This window comes from Barbus barbus (assembly GCF_936440315.1).
Source record: "Barbus barbus genome assembly, chromosome: 3".
In the NCBI taxonomy this organism is placed as follows: domain Eukaryota; kingdom Metazoa; phylum Chordata; class Actinopteri; order Cypriniformes; family Cyprinidae; genus Barbus; species Barbus barbus.
Genome location: NC_136731.1, coordinates 34331999 through 34347503, shown reverse-complemented (window position 1 = coordinate 34347503; position 15505 = coordinate 34331999). Strand labels below are relative to the sequence as shown.

At 38.1% G+C, this 15505-nt stretch overlaps 1 protein-coding gene across 1 annotated transcript in view; it reads right to left on the bottom strand.

The window, feature by feature from the left end:
- The window catches only part of LOC306847989 (liprin-alpha-3-like), a gene marked incomplete at both ends in the record, with an annotated part of 32399 nt that extends 18191 nt beyond the window's left edge, over positions 1-14208 (bottom strand). Inside the window, 9 exons of the mRNA XM_079382279.1 lie at positions 1187-1280; positions 1402-1454; positions 2272-2364; positions 4054-4182; positions 4261-4320; positions 4409-4483; positions 5010-5174; positions 5930-6031; positions 13876-14208. Of these exons, the coding sequence (XP_079238405.1) occupies positions 1187-1280; positions 1402-1454; positions 2272-2364; positions 4054-4182; positions 4261-4320; positions 4409-4483; positions 5010-5174; positions 5930-6031; positions 13876-14208 (1104 nt within the window). The remainder of the gene's footprint in view (positions 1-1186; positions 1281-1401; positions 1455-2271; positions 2365-4053; positions 4183-4260; positions 4321-4408; positions 4484-5009; positions 5175-5929; positions 6032-13875) is intronic.
- Positions 14209-15505: the final 1297 nt, after the last annotated feature.

The window sequence follows — 15505 nt, the reverse complement described above, 5'->3', positions numbered from 1 at the left end:
AGTCCAGACATTTCATCTCAAAGCTTGGAAACAGATTCTAAATTCCTGTAGCCACAATTACAGACCTCAACCCACAAGCCCTTAAAACAACAAAATAAATTCACTTAGATTTAAATACAAAATTAATTTAGGAGCAATAATCCTGTCACGTGGTTCCTTTGCTAAGAATGTCTAAATTTGCAGTGCATCTCTATTTACTGTGAATATATCACTATCTCCTATTGCGGGATTTGTTTAACTTAAAAGATTTGACAGGAAAAGGCTTTGTATAAATATAAAAATTTGGAATGAATAGCTTTAATCAGATGCAAAAATAGAAAGACAAAACGTAGAAAATAAATTTCAAGAAACATTCATCTGTGAAAATAAAATAAAATGTTAGTTTTTTTTTTATTCATGAGAATATCAATCAGTTTACATGTCCCCATTCATAACCATTACATTTTAATAGGTTAGATAGAATTAAATAAAAATGAAGACTACCCTTCAAGTTTTTTTGAATGAAATTAATAATTTGTATTTAGTAAGGATGAATTCGATTGAAGGTGACAGTAACGACTTTTACGTTAGTTAAAAATAAAAGCTGTTTTTTTGAACTTCCTATTCATCAACAAATCCTGAAAAAAATGTAGCACGGTTTTCACAAATATTCAAATAGAATTTTATTTTCAATTGTAATAATATTTTGGTCATATATATTTTTATAAATTTAACCTTGGTGAGCATAAGAGCACTTAGTTTATAACCATTTAAAAATCTTACCAACCCACAACATTTGAATTTTATTTCAAAGTATATTTAATACAAACCTTTAAATTAAAATCATTGAATTCAGCTTTTTTCTAAACACAAATATCATGTTTTTACTGTTTATGCTTTTTTTCCCCCATGAAAAAAAAATAACATTTAAATTATTTAGCCCAGTAAAGCTAGTTTGATGCTGTGGTTAGCAAAAGCCTATTTGTTGACCAATATTGGAGGAGCCTATAGTGGTTATAGCACTTTGAGGTGTCCAAATATGAAGGATTTCTTGAAAATTCATTAAAAAGAAAGAAAATGTTCAGGCGCAAATGGCGCCATACCCTGAGAATAACCGCCAGAGACTCCTGTTGATGAACACGCTGTTAAATGTTCCTTCAATAGTTACACCTTTCATGTGTGTCTGTACATGATTTTTCTTTTGTACCTGTCTGTATAAAGACTCTTTGCTGGCAAGCTCGTTCTCCAGCTTGTCTTTGATGTCATGGAGAGAGGTTGCCTCCCTCTGGGCACTGAGGTACCTACAGACAAAAACACACACGGTGAGGATCTTGAGAAATCAAAACTGTGACTCTATCTGTGTCACTCCAAGGTGCGGTCATACCATATGACAAAACAGCTGTGAGATCTGGTCTAGTTTACCTGCGCTCTAAGGTGGTAATTCTTTCCTCCATGTCCTCTCTTTGACACAGTGCCTGTGGTTGGGGGGGGTGGAAAAACGGGAGATAAAAGAGAAAACGTCAAAAAGAATAACAGACAACAGCATATGGTTAACTGATTGCAGAGGCACAAATGCACACTAAACGATCACAATCAGACTATTTGGTAACATTATTACAGTTGGGCGTCTGTCTAGACAGCGCCGTAACTGTTTACTTCAAATGGAGCTGACTATGAACAGTTATTGCGAAACCCTTTTGGTATGGAATATTACATAATTGCTGTGAGGGAGGAAGACGAGGAGATGAAAGACGAGCGTAGCGAAAAGAGCGAAAGGCAACGCATCTTGGGAAATGAGGAAAAACCTCTTCACTCGCCATTATCGAGACTGTACTTTATGACAGTGGAAGCAGATTATAAGCAAAAATCGGCTCAAGGCATCCAACGTAAATAGGATGCCAAGCCAGCACGGTAGCTACCGGCAATTCCGGAAAATTCCATAAGTAGCGAGTCGGTGACATGAAACAGGCACCGCTGCCAAGTTGGCAAGTCTTTGTGTTACCGCAGGAGAATACAGCGTGCTTTTATTATACAGAAAATTAGACTTCTTCCATGAGGAATGTCAGATAGACAGCTGATTATTTTGTTGGCAGTTTGATTGATCTCCCTCTGGCTGACAGGCACACCCATCAACAACTAGAGCATTTTACCAGCAATTAATCACTGCATCGTGGCAGGAAACCCTTCTAAATGGGAAAGGAGGTGGGATGACAGCAAAACCATGGTTGCGTGACATAGGGCTCTTGATTTTGTTTTGAAGTACTCTCGATGAGAACTTAACCTCTGACCCACCTCTTTCACGTCTCTCTGAAGCTTCTGATTGGCTTCCTCAGATTTAGCTAATTCCCTCCTGGCGGTAGTGAGTTGCTCCTCGATCTCTCCAACCTGCGCATGGGAGACAAGGCTCAGACGTTAACATGTGCGCACGAACGCATGCAAACACAAAACCGAGCCAATGAAACTTGGATGCATTCCAGTAGCCATTTCTCCCTCTGTCGTTTCTTTTTTTGCAATTGGGGATGCTGCGTACATCCACCAGAGGGCACCAGAATGTGACACAGTCTTTCACTCAGCATCTCCTCTCATTCTGTATCTCTATGGCAACCATAGGAATGCCAGGCTAACTGGAACCTTCTCATCCAAAATGTGTCAGTAGCTTTGAGTGTGTCATACTGTAGGTCTTCTCCCACCCCGTCTGTCCTGTATTTCCATCCTGTGTCTGTGAACATTATATGCATCACACTCATACACTTATAAGCTCTGTTTCAAAATCCAACTTGCTTCTAAGGAAGTATCCTAACCATCATGAAACCTCATAAGTCACTGATTTGGACACTGCATACAGGCAGGAGCTCTGCGGTTAACATATCATAACACGCATACACTACCATTCAAATGTTTAGGGTCAATACGTTTTTTGTGTGTGTGTGTTTGTTTTTTAAAGAAATGTATATTTTATTCAGCAAGGACTCAACTGACAAAAATGGTTAAACTTCAGAATAGGGAACACATATTCATTTTTAATTTTACGAAAGCTTCAAGTGCAGTTAATTATTTGTCATGCAATATGTGCAAACAGGCAATGGCGGATACAAATTCGCAAGGAACAGGCCTCCTCTGCCCTTTCATTCGGCAACATTTCGTTCATGCCCCCGCGACAAAATCAGAGGCAATGGTTGAGAGTACAAAGTAAGGAATGGCGAGAGAGAGTGTTGTTTTAATGGAATTTGATGACGCCAAATGGAAAGAAAACTTTTGCATGTCTCAGAGAGCATTTCTAAGAGCCATGATCTTTTTGCTGTCAAACAGTTGACCACCGCTTTGTGTGTATCCTGTCGCAAAATGCAGCAAAAAGTCCTGTGTACTTCTCTGTATTGCACTCTGATAATGCGACTAAAATAGGAATACTCCACGTCTTAAATCGATTTGTGTTTACTTTGAGTATGACTTTAGCCAGATTAAGGTAATCAAAAACATTATTTAAAATAACTATTATTTTAGTAATATTTCAGAATATTACTGTCGTTACAGTATTTTTTATTTATTTATTTAATTTAATTTTTGTGTGAGTGTGTGTATCAAAATGCTGTCTTGGTGAGCATAAAAGACTTCTATGAAAACCATTAAAAACATCAACCCCAAACTTTTGAACAGTAGTGTACATATATAGGCAAAATAGCTTAAATAACTCTCTCTCTCTCTCTCTCTCTCTCTCTCTATATATATATATATATACATATGTGGCATTTAATGAATTTGAAATTGAATTTATTTTTCACTACATTATTCAGCTTGTTGCAGTGGATTAAGGCAAGGGTGTCCAATCCTGCACGTTCCTGCAGAGTTTAGCTCCAACCCAAATTAAACACACCTGAACCAGAAAAATCAAGGGTTTTCAGCATTCCTAGAAACTTCCAGACCGGTATGTTGAGGAAGGTTGGACACCCCTGCAATATGGGTCTGCATTCCCTCTTTGGCTAGAATTGGGCTTCCTTTTGAATCAAATTGCCTCGTTGAGAGTGTGCCTAGGATTCCTTAAAATGCCCTCTCTATAGGCAGCAGCGCAACACTCACCTGTCTGCACATGAGCGCCAGTCTTTCTTTTAACTGTGAAAGCTCTGCTCTCTGTCTCTCTATCTCTCCCTCTCTCTGTCTGTCAATCTCGCCATCATCCAAGATGGAGGAGGGGCCATTCGGGAGACGCTGTGTGAAAAACAGAGGAACATGAGGAAAAAAAAGATTCAAAAGATTCAAAACAATATCCAAATAGTTCTGACTCACCTCTTTTCCATTGTCCAAACCCCGCTCTCTCCTTTTAATCTGATCCCGTAAAGACAGAACCTAAGTATAGCGAACAAATGCAAGGCCAGTGTGCCACATACAGAGAGAAAAGGAGGTACAAAATATATTGCAAAAGTATGATGTTCACCTCATTTGTGGACGCTTCCAGCTCTTCCTCTAGAACAGCAACTCTCTCTAAAGCCACACGCAATCTCTCACGCACCTGAGGGAGAGAAGAACAATAGACAATGAATCAACAGGGAGAACCTGTCCAAAGAAATTCTCACCTCTATGAAGAGACGAAGTAATTCTGTAGATGTCTGACATTTCAAACACTGATATCAGCTTTAAAAACTTCATAATGAACTCATAGAGTGCAATACGAGAGGGTTTCCTGCTGTATTGATAGCTGTGCCTTAAAACTGAATTAATAGGTTATGTTTTTCGGGTCTTGAAGGGACCAAATGAAACTACTTTTGCATCGAAGCAATAATGACTTAGAATTTGTTATTTCCTTTCACACAAAGCTCTTGTATAGCTTTAGAAGACTTTAAATACAGTGCATGAGTCATATGGGCTACTTTTGTGATACTTTTATGGTGCTTTTTGTCATTTTTGGAGCTTTAGGCCACTGTTTTCATTATGAGCAGGACTCAAACAACAGCTGTGTTCGGAAAACTTCAGATATTCAGATTTATCATCATGCTGACATAATGTAAGACAGGAGAGAGTAGGGAAGGGCTGCTGACCTTTTCGTCCAGGGCTTTATGGTGTTCGAACAGGGACTTGAGGGCCTTGAGTACCTCCACCTCACTGGAGACTCCAGCAGGAGACTGAGCCTGCCTCTTCACCACAGTCATCCTCAGAGAGCGCTCGTGACGAGACACCAGGCACTCCAGATGCTCCAGCAGGAGCTAGACGGCACAGGAAAGAAACAGAGAAACTAAGAATGTAAATTGGAAGACAGGAGCTAATTACTACCCTTTTTTTTACTCTAGTGAACATTTCCTAGAGTATGACTGACTCCCAGAGAACAGTCTTAGGAGCAGTGTTGGGGGTAACGCATTACAAGTAACGTGAGTTACGTAATCAGATTACTTTTTTAAGTAACGAGTAAAGCAACACGTTACTTTTTAATTTAGAAGGAAATATCAGAGTTCCTTTTTCAAATAAGTAACTCCAGTTAATATGTTTCCCATGTCTTGACTGACAGCTCTTGTGTTGCCATTTTGAGAGAAATCGGGAGTTATTATTATTATTTTAAAAAGTCTCAAACTTTAAAGAGGTTACAAAAACGGAATATTTCCACCATTATTCCAAGGAAAAATAGTCAGTTCACTGGACAAATTTGACTTTGCTACCACAATAGTAATATAAAGGTAAATTGTAATGAAACAAAGTAAATTAAAATTTCAATTTGATGCATTTAAGGGTTAGTAACTAGCTACAGAAAATCCATTTATGTCACTGTATTTCTGACTCTATTTACTGAGGTAAAGCCCTTGTGAAAACTAGTCTATATACAGTATATGGTAAGAGTGGGATATCGCACCCCAGCCAAAACATTTAATTAAAAACAAACACACAAAACCACAAACACAAGCAGGGGATATAAAGAGGATGTGATGTCTGTTTCACACGCACAGATTATGGTTATGGAGTTACTGACCCGTGTATTGTTCCTCTCCGCCTTGAGCTCAGCAATCTCCTCTTCTCTCTCCAGCAGCTGCTCCCGACATACATTCAGCTCTTTAGTCAACACCGCAAACTCCTGCAAACACACGCAAACACACACACAAAGAGAAAATCAGCTCCGTTCTGATCTTTACAGGCTCCTAACAATCAACACAAATAAACCGATGAGTGTGTATCCAGTGCAGTGGTCAGCCTGAAATATATTTACAGATCACTCAAACCACACACACACATAACACTGAAATAAACACATACACCACATATACTGTATGTGTCCACCGTGTAGTCTGGGCTTCAGACAGCCTGCCTACGAACCACCCACAGACTCACTGACCGTCTGAGACACAGTGCATACACACAACTGAAACACACACTTTCTCAATCTGGCAAGCTCTAATCTGATTGGCTGACTTCACACCATTCCACTAGGTGTAACAGCCCACAGGGTTTATTATCAGTGTGTCTGAAAAGTTGTGTTTGCAGGCTGATACATGAAGTTTAGCTGGATTCACAATCACTGGATTTTCCTAGGATTGGATTAATGATATCAAAACTTTGAAAGATACTATGAGTATATATAACTAAACCGAAATAAAATAAGTATTACAATTACTAAAACTAAAGAGATACAAATAAAAAATTAAAGCAAAACATATATTTTAAAAAAGAATAAAAATTAGAAAAACGCATAAAATAACTAAATCTAAAATTAAAATAAAAAAATGAAAGGGCCCATTTTGGTGGACACTGGTCAGATGATGACAACAAGACAGATTCACAACCATTATATACAACATTATTATCATTATTATTATTATTTAAAAAAAGTCTCAAACCTTAAAGAGGCTAAACAAATAATAATATTTCCACCATTATTCCAAGGAAAAATAGAAACTATTATTAAAGGGATAGTTCACCCAAAAATGAATATTCTGTCATTAATTACTCACCCTCATGTCGTTCCTTCATTCATCACCCAGAAGAGAAGAAATCGTTGAATAGAGTCATTATTTTAGTTTTCTTTGTGCACAAAAAGTATGCTTGTAGCTTCATAACATTACGGTTAAACCACTGATATCACATGGACTATTTTAACAATGTCTTCACTTCCTTTCTTGGCCTTGAACCTTTCAGTTGCATTGCTGTGTATAGAGGGTCAAAAAGCTCTCGGATTTCATCGAAAATATGAAATAGTGTTCTGACTAAGAATGAAGGTCTTACAGGTTTGGAACGTCATGAGGGTGAGTAATTAATGACACAATTTTCATTTTTAGGTGAACTATCCTTTTAACCACACAACAATGAAACCATAAGAATAATAGAAGGGCAGAACATGTTCAAAAAATTACAAAAACTTTTGATGACACCAACTTAACACAAGGTGAGGATAACGGTAAATGTGTGTCTGTGTGAGGGATGTACAGTATACAGCAATAAAAAAGTACAATAAAAAAAGTACAATTGAAAACAAAAAGGTACTGTGGTAAGATACCATCATTTGGTCATTTTGTTACCTGACCAAGAGGACAACGTGCAGCTATTCAGAGATTTTTAAAATCATTTGTTAAAATCATGTTACTTTTTCCCCCTCAATAACTATCACTTTTTTACTGAAACATACAGAATCAGAATTTTCCATCTTATAGAATCACAAAATGAATCATGTTTAATAATTTAACACATCAACACATTCAAAATGTTTGAAAACAAGCAGCATTCTCATCATTCCAGCTGAAATACTAGAGGCTATATCTAGTACATGAGGGGGCCTCGGGGTCAAAAAGGTTGATACGCACTGGTTTAATTTAAATTTCTTAAATATTTTTAATTCATAAATCTAATTTATTAGTATAAACCAAATCCAGACAGGATGTCCAAGAACAGTAGGCATGTAAACTCTTTGCACAGAGAATTCAAAAGGATAGTCCACCCAAAAATGAAAATTCTGTCATTAATTACTCACCCTCATGTCGTTTCAAACCCGTAAGACCTCCGTTCATCTTCAGAACACAAATTAAGATATTTGTGATGGAATCTGAGAGCTTTCAGACCCTCCATAGACAGCAATTCCGCTGGATGGAAACTGCGTACGCTCTTCTGTGTCAGCCGCACCGCACAGATATATCTTCTACGTATATTTACGCTTTGATTTGAATGAAAACACCGCATCCGGCTAACACAGAAGAGCGTACACATTTTCCGTCCAGTGGATATTCTCCAAAATGGCACTATAGGGTGATGTGGAGGAGACGGATTAGGGATGTAACGATTACCGGTTTGACGATAAATCATGATAAAATTCCCCACGGTTAGTATTACCGTTTCATATTTTAATTATCATTAAAACCGTATTCGATTACCGTGATTTGAACAACTCGCGATAAATAAATACTGTCCAGCATAAAGCAGAGTTTTCAGTAACAGTCTCACGTGCGCACGGCAGCAGAGTAGTTTCGTTCTGAGTGAAAATAGGGCGGAAAAGCTGGGAGGTTTTAAAAGAGTGCTGAGGGAATTATACAAATGAATATATCAATGAATTAATTATATGAATGTACCTCTGAAGGTTCGGACTGTCTTCAGAAACGATTTGATGGCATTTTGTTCTCATCTTCGCTCCATGTAATAGCTAAAGGAAGTGTTTGCGGAGTTCACGGGAATCAGCTGTAATTCAGCTTTTCTGTATAAAGCGCCACCTGCTGTCAGAGAGTGGATTTACAGACACTTATTTACATTCAGTCTGTGTGCAGTTTCTGTCTGGCCAAAAAATGGACCAAATTTGCATGACCTGCTGTAAATTTTAACCGGTTGATGAAAAACAAGCTTATGTGGTTTCTACACATTTAAACAATTCAGATAAGCTATATGGAATTATTTATGGAGCAGATAAAATACATATAATCATTTATTAATCAATTATCATTTTAACTTAACCCTTTTCTTTAAAGGCTGAAATGTGTGGTCTACCTTTATGTTAAACTTTTTCAAAGCTTTATTTGAACATTTACATTATTTATTTGAACATGCTATTAAACTGGTGTCAGTCAAATTGTCATTTAAAATCCAGACCTCATTGGTAATGTTATTGTTTTAGTGATTATGCAAACAAAAAGTCATTTTATTTGCTGTTTGTTGATTTTTAAGTATGAAACTTGGTGAAGTGATTTATGTGTGGGTACTTTTTGAACATCTCCAGCACATTTTAACAATACCGTGATAATACTGATAACCGTGATAATTTTGGTCACTATAATCGTGATTAGAAATTTTCATACCGTTACATCCCTAAGACGGATTTGAATAAAGTCGTTTTTTTTTTCTTTTGCGCACAAAAAGTATTCTCGTAGCTTTGTAAAATTACGGTTGAACCCCTGATGTGACATGGATTATTTTACAGATCTCCTTGCTACGTTTCTGGACCTTGATCGTGTAAGAACCCTTGCTGTCTATGGGAGGGTCTGAGAGGTCTCAGATTCCATCAAAAATATCTTAATTTGTGTTCTAAAGATGAACGGAGGTCTTACAGGTTTGGAACGATATGAGGGTGAGTAATTAATGACAGAATTTTAATTTTTTGGTGAACTATCACTTTAATGATCAGTATGACCATTAGGCAACAGCAGAGTTTGTTTGCACTTCTCATGCGTTTTGTTGTTGTTGTTTTTGTTATAACCTACAGTATGTGTGTAAGCATCTCTTTACCTCCTCCTTTGATATGTGCACATTTTGCAAACAAATTGCAGGGCCCGAATGAATATTTATTTCATTTATTGATAGCCCAGCGTAATTTCATCAGTAATCTGAGGCCAGTGACTTGTTACTGAGGTAATAGAGGCTAGTATCGTAAATGCCCAAATGTTGGTATCATACAACCAACCCGTGTTCGTGAGCGTGTGAGACTGAATCAGAGTTTGTTACTTTTATTGCTTCTGTGTGAACAGATGACAAAGTCCACATTCTGAACACTCCGATGAGCAACTGTAAGGTCTTCACAGCACCATGTTGTGTAAGATGACATATGGCCTAACACGGCTGCCACTGCGAGCCTAAAGCCACACCATCTTTTTCCAGCCGCCTATATGTGATCGGATGCCTTCCTCAAATATCACACACCACACACCTTCCCTGTCTTATACGCAGGCAGATTCGCCATACTGCATGTGTACTTATGTACTTTGTGTGTCCATTTACTTAAACGAACAGCAGATGTTGGCATTTTATTAGATATGTCTGAATATGTTTGCAAGATGACGCAAAGAAACACTAATAACTTAACCTAAAAGTGAATCAAATCCTGGATCAATCAAGTCAGGGACTCAAAACAAAAGGAGATTTGAATCCGAGCCAATCTTCCTAAGCAATCACATTCCCTCCAGAATGCAAACCAAACCCCAATCAAAAGGCCTTTAACAATCGAAGCACAATTCTCGACCAATCACGTTGTATGTACCTTCAGAGCTCTAATCGGCCAATCATATTTCCTTTCCTTCGTGATGAATGCGTTTGGTGGGTCACGTCTCCATCCTGTCTATATCTGACTGCCTCACTTTCTGCCAACAAGCAAAACTAGGGGAAAGAAGCTGGAGCAAGGAGGAGGAAAGGAGGAGAAAGAGGAGTGGGGGGGCTAAGCTTAGGAGTGGTATAGTGGTACACAGATGGTAACTCAGTGGGCCCATAGGACTTTGGCATTCTGGAAATGTACCTTGCTGAGATTGGACTAGAATTATGTTTGGCACAAGTATGCCAAACACAATTGCGTGATAATGTCCTGCCTTATTCCTCTCCCTCATTCAAACTCCTGCTACGGCTCCACTGACACAAAGGACCTCAAGAATGCCTTCACGTCCTATTTTTCAGCTTTTGTCTCTTTCTCGATTCGTTTTTCTCTCATACGCCCAACGCTGATGGGATGCACAGACTGAACCCTGCTTAATGTATCACTGCTCTGAATATGTGTCTGCTTATTTCAGAGAGTGTTTGCATATGTTTGTGTGTGTGTGTGTGTGTGTGAAAGAGAGAGAGAGATATTGATTCTCCCTCTCTCTGTGTTGCTATGCCCCTTAGATATCCAGTCATTCTCCCAGAAAATGGGTCTCTCTGATACCTGTTATTTCAAACCACAGGTTAGTGGCAGTCTGTCCCAAAATGTTTCCAGTGATACAGACATTAATCTTTAATTGTATACAAATATGGTGTTAGAAATGTATAAAAATGAATACAGAAGCATAAATGTGTAACCTAATTCACATAAACAAAACACGATTCATAAATATGCAAGTGCTTTGATAAATTGTTCAATGTTTTTGCATTTATTGTTCAGTCCGCATTTGCAAATTGTCACACATTTGTGGGTCACCTCGGAATTGAGACAAATTCATTGTTAGAAGTATATTTTCTTTAGACTTCACAAAATTATTTTTGTTAATTGGTATTTTGTCTTATTTACCATTAAAAATGTCTAAACATCTAGCTACATTTGCTTGAGATGAAAAACCGCAGAAGATATTGTTTTCAAGGAAAATATGTTAAATTACTCTCTTACACCATTATAACAGTTCTTTCTTGTTTCTAGCAAAAAGATAACAAAATAATTTAGATATTTTGTTCAATCTACGGTGAAAAGGAAAATAAAATGTTTACTAAAGGGTAAGAAATACAAGCTTATAATATTGATATATTCTGTAAAACTGCTGATGAAGGAAAATACTTTTCACAATTCAGTTAAGTTCAACACTGTGACTGTAGTGCAGTATCCTATTGTCTCTCTTCTGTACAATGTGCTTTTATGGAAAAGGAGTTACACTGAAATGTTATAATTACACAGGAACACTCGGATCTCAATGCAAATGTACAAATGCACCACCTGAAAAATCAGGTAATGACAACTGAATTTGAATGAAATCCACACATTATGCAAATAGCATCTTTTTTTCTCTCCACTAGGAACATTGTGGTCCAGAGAGTTTGGGATATTAGAAGTGACTCCTTATTTTTAACACACACACAACATAACTTCAGGATTCACTTTACTACAAATCAAAGTGGTTGTCGCTCTCCAAATTCTGCAGTGTACATATGTCTTTCAGAAATATATATATATAGCACATCCCTAGTATCGGCCAAGCTCATTAAGCTGCAATGAAGGATTCAAATTCATTATTTAATCAAATCTACCAATGAAACAACCAGGACCGTTCAAAAGATTATACTCTTCACCAATCAAAAATGTAGCGTCCCGACTTGTAAAACAGGTCACAGAATCATAGATAAGCAGATAATTTCAAAAAGATATGTGGAACACCTTAAATTAGATCGGAGGAGACAAAACAGTTCAAGACCTGATGCAAAAGCCCACAGCAAGTCTGGAAGATTAAGATTGGCTTAAATGTTACCCAAATCAGACAAATATACATACAGACTGCCCAGTGCAAACAAAGGACATGATACTAACAAGACAAGCTGAGTTCTGACTCTTTAAAATTCTTTTCATTTGTCTGTATGCAACATCACTTATACTTCACTGGCAGCTCATCCTCAGACACGGTTCATCTCAATGACCTGTTTTTCTAAGCAAACTATTCAGTCCAAGAAATTCTTAAGGGAATATTCTAGGTTCAACAGATTTTCAACCAGCTTTGTATTGTTAAAATGTTGTAAATATAAATGAACAATGTGTACTCTTTCTCTGTGTTACCTGCACCCGATATCTGTGTTTATTTGATTAGGTGATTGTTCAGCAAAAGTCAGCTCCATAACCTCCAGGACCTCAAGACCTTTGACAGCTCCAGAGCTAATGTTAAAACTACAGACTGAACTTGTCCATTTTCATATTCCTGCCCACAGACAGTCAGATCACAGGGGCGGCATCAAAATCAAAAATGCTTTATGGGCGTAGAACTTCTTAAACTAAAATGTCACAGCCCTTTTTCTCTGTTTTCTTTAGTCATGTATCATATATGGAACTTTTTTCGCATTTCTACTGCATAGACAACCAAGTTTTATTAAAAGCCATCTTTCCAGCAGTATATTCCCCCTTTAAAGTTCAATCCACGTGATATTTGCACAAGGGCATTAATTTCCCCAAAATGTGCTAATTTTTAGGTTGGTCACGTGCATTCGTTGTGCTGACCAAACAGAAAGCTGCTTGATTAGAAAGTGACTTCTGTGTAAACTGTGCTTTATACATAGCTAGGCTACTGACAACAGACAATGGACCTTTTTTTGCCCACTAAATTTTTATATTTTGCTAATGTGACTGCACCTTTACAGTAAGACTTTACTTATAGTAAGAAAATTACAATGGAAGACAATAGGGCCAATTTTGAGGATTAAAAGCAGAAATGTGAAGCTAAATGTTGCAAAAGCACATATCAATTCTTAAAACTTGTGTATTACTTGATCAGTACTGTAAATCTATTTAAATACATTTTTTTAGATATTTGTTTGTTTGTGGTGTTGCACTGTCATGGGAACATTGTAAAATTGGATGTAACTTTACACAGAAAAGGTTAGTAAGTCACCTTTTAACACTATATTACACATATTGTGCCCATCTTGTGTTTTTCTTTCTCTTTTTTTCATAAAAAAAGTGACTATTTTACTGTTTACAGATTGGCCCATTTTGCTTCCATTGTAAGTGCCTCACTATAACCCAAGTTTTTGCTTGTTTTGTTATTTTAAGTAAATAAGTGGAAATTATTTCTCGTAGTAATCAACCACAAATGCTGTTATTTGAGCATACATGCAACTTGGACTGAACCCCAGGTATTCCCCTAAAACATGTTAATCCATATGAAGATGATATTTATATGATTTTAAATTAAGCTGCACAATATATCAACAAAATTACGAATATTCACATTATGAATCTCCTGTGACTTCAAATATTGTTTTAAACACATGTACAGGACCCCTAATGCGTACCTGAGGCAGTGCGATGGAGAGTTGTCTCTGTAGCGAGTCCTTCTCATGACCCAGCTCTCGCAGACGTAGCTGTGCCGTGCCGAGACTCTCCTGGGTCTCTCTGAGACTCTCTAGCAGCCGCTCTCTCTCCGTCAGCATGTTCACCATCAGAGACTCCAGATTTCCAGTGCTCCCGCCCTCGTCTCCACCCCGTGCCTCCCGGCTGCCATAGCCACCACCCATGCCCCCAGTGCCACCCCCCATACCCCCACCACCTCCAGCAGGAGAGGACGGGCCTCCTCCACTACCACCCCGCCCGTCCTCCGAGATGGTGGGCATCACCTCACACATCATCTTGAGGCCGTGAACAGGTGCAAGAGTTTAAGGGCGGGTGTGTATATGTCTTGGCCCTACAAGTTTGCAAAGAGGAACTTGTGAGAATCACAGTGGCGAATCTGACGGTGCTTGGGTGCCTGAGAGCCTACGGTAAAGAGATAAACAACTTTTCATTCATATGCGGGTGTCTTGGACGGTGTAGCGTGTGGTCTGCGGAAAGAACGTGTGCCTTAACAGTCTATAATGTGTGTGGGAATGTGAGTATTGCAGATATGTTATATTATGCGTGCAGTTGTTCTCTCTTTCTTTTCCTCTATATCTTGTCCCTCAGTTAGTGTGTTTGAATTCACCCTCAATTCAAGCTTTCTTGATGGAAACTCCTAATTGCTGCGCTCTTCTTCAAGGGTGGACATGTACTGCCAGTTTATCTGAGTTGTCTTCTTGACAATGAGTTTATTATCCACAGCTTTCTTTCCTTTATTTTTTTCCTCAGTGCTCAGGTAGATTCATGAGTTGTGTTGCTATTTCCTGAATGGCTTCAAGGCTCCTGATTGGCTCTTAGTATGTGCTGTTCAAAATCCTTGGCTTGGGTGCGTTTGGGTGGAGCAGCAGGACGTGGTCTCAGGTGGGACAAAAGTGGTAGGAGAAAGTAGGAGGGGAAAGTCGCTGGGTCGCAGGGACTGGATTGGGTAAAAGGCAGGGTGGGCATGGAGGAGAGTCTTCTACCCAATGGGTTCGAACTTCAAGTAAAGGAGAGCTGAAGAGGGAAATAAAGGAGAGTGGCATTAGCACAAATGGTCAAAGCTGGGCAAGGCATGAAGAAATAAAGCATTATACATCAAATCCAGTGAATTCACAGTCTCTGAGTAAGCCATTTCGAAACAGTAAGTTTCCCAGTAGACTTTAATAGTGCTTTTATTGATGAACTATGGGGATACCGCCACAAAAAAGGGAAAGACAAGACACTATATAGGGAGAAAATAACACAATAAACAAAAAAAGGCTTCAGACAGCAAGAGGTGAAAGACAACTGTTATGATATCTTACTTTTGCAGTTACTAATAAACATGCTTTCAATGCAGACCTTTAATGCATTACATGTTGTCAGGTAGAACTGGGATAGATAAATTGGGAATCATCTGTGCTGTTGAGTTACTGTCAGCTGTCATGTAAAGCTTTAAAACATATTGTGATAAAATACACTACATGAAAAAAAACAGTAATGCTTAAAAGTCCTATGCCAATCTTGACAGTGACATCAATTACATGCACATAACTTTCTGATTACGGTTCATATTCCGGGTAAGCCTTTATG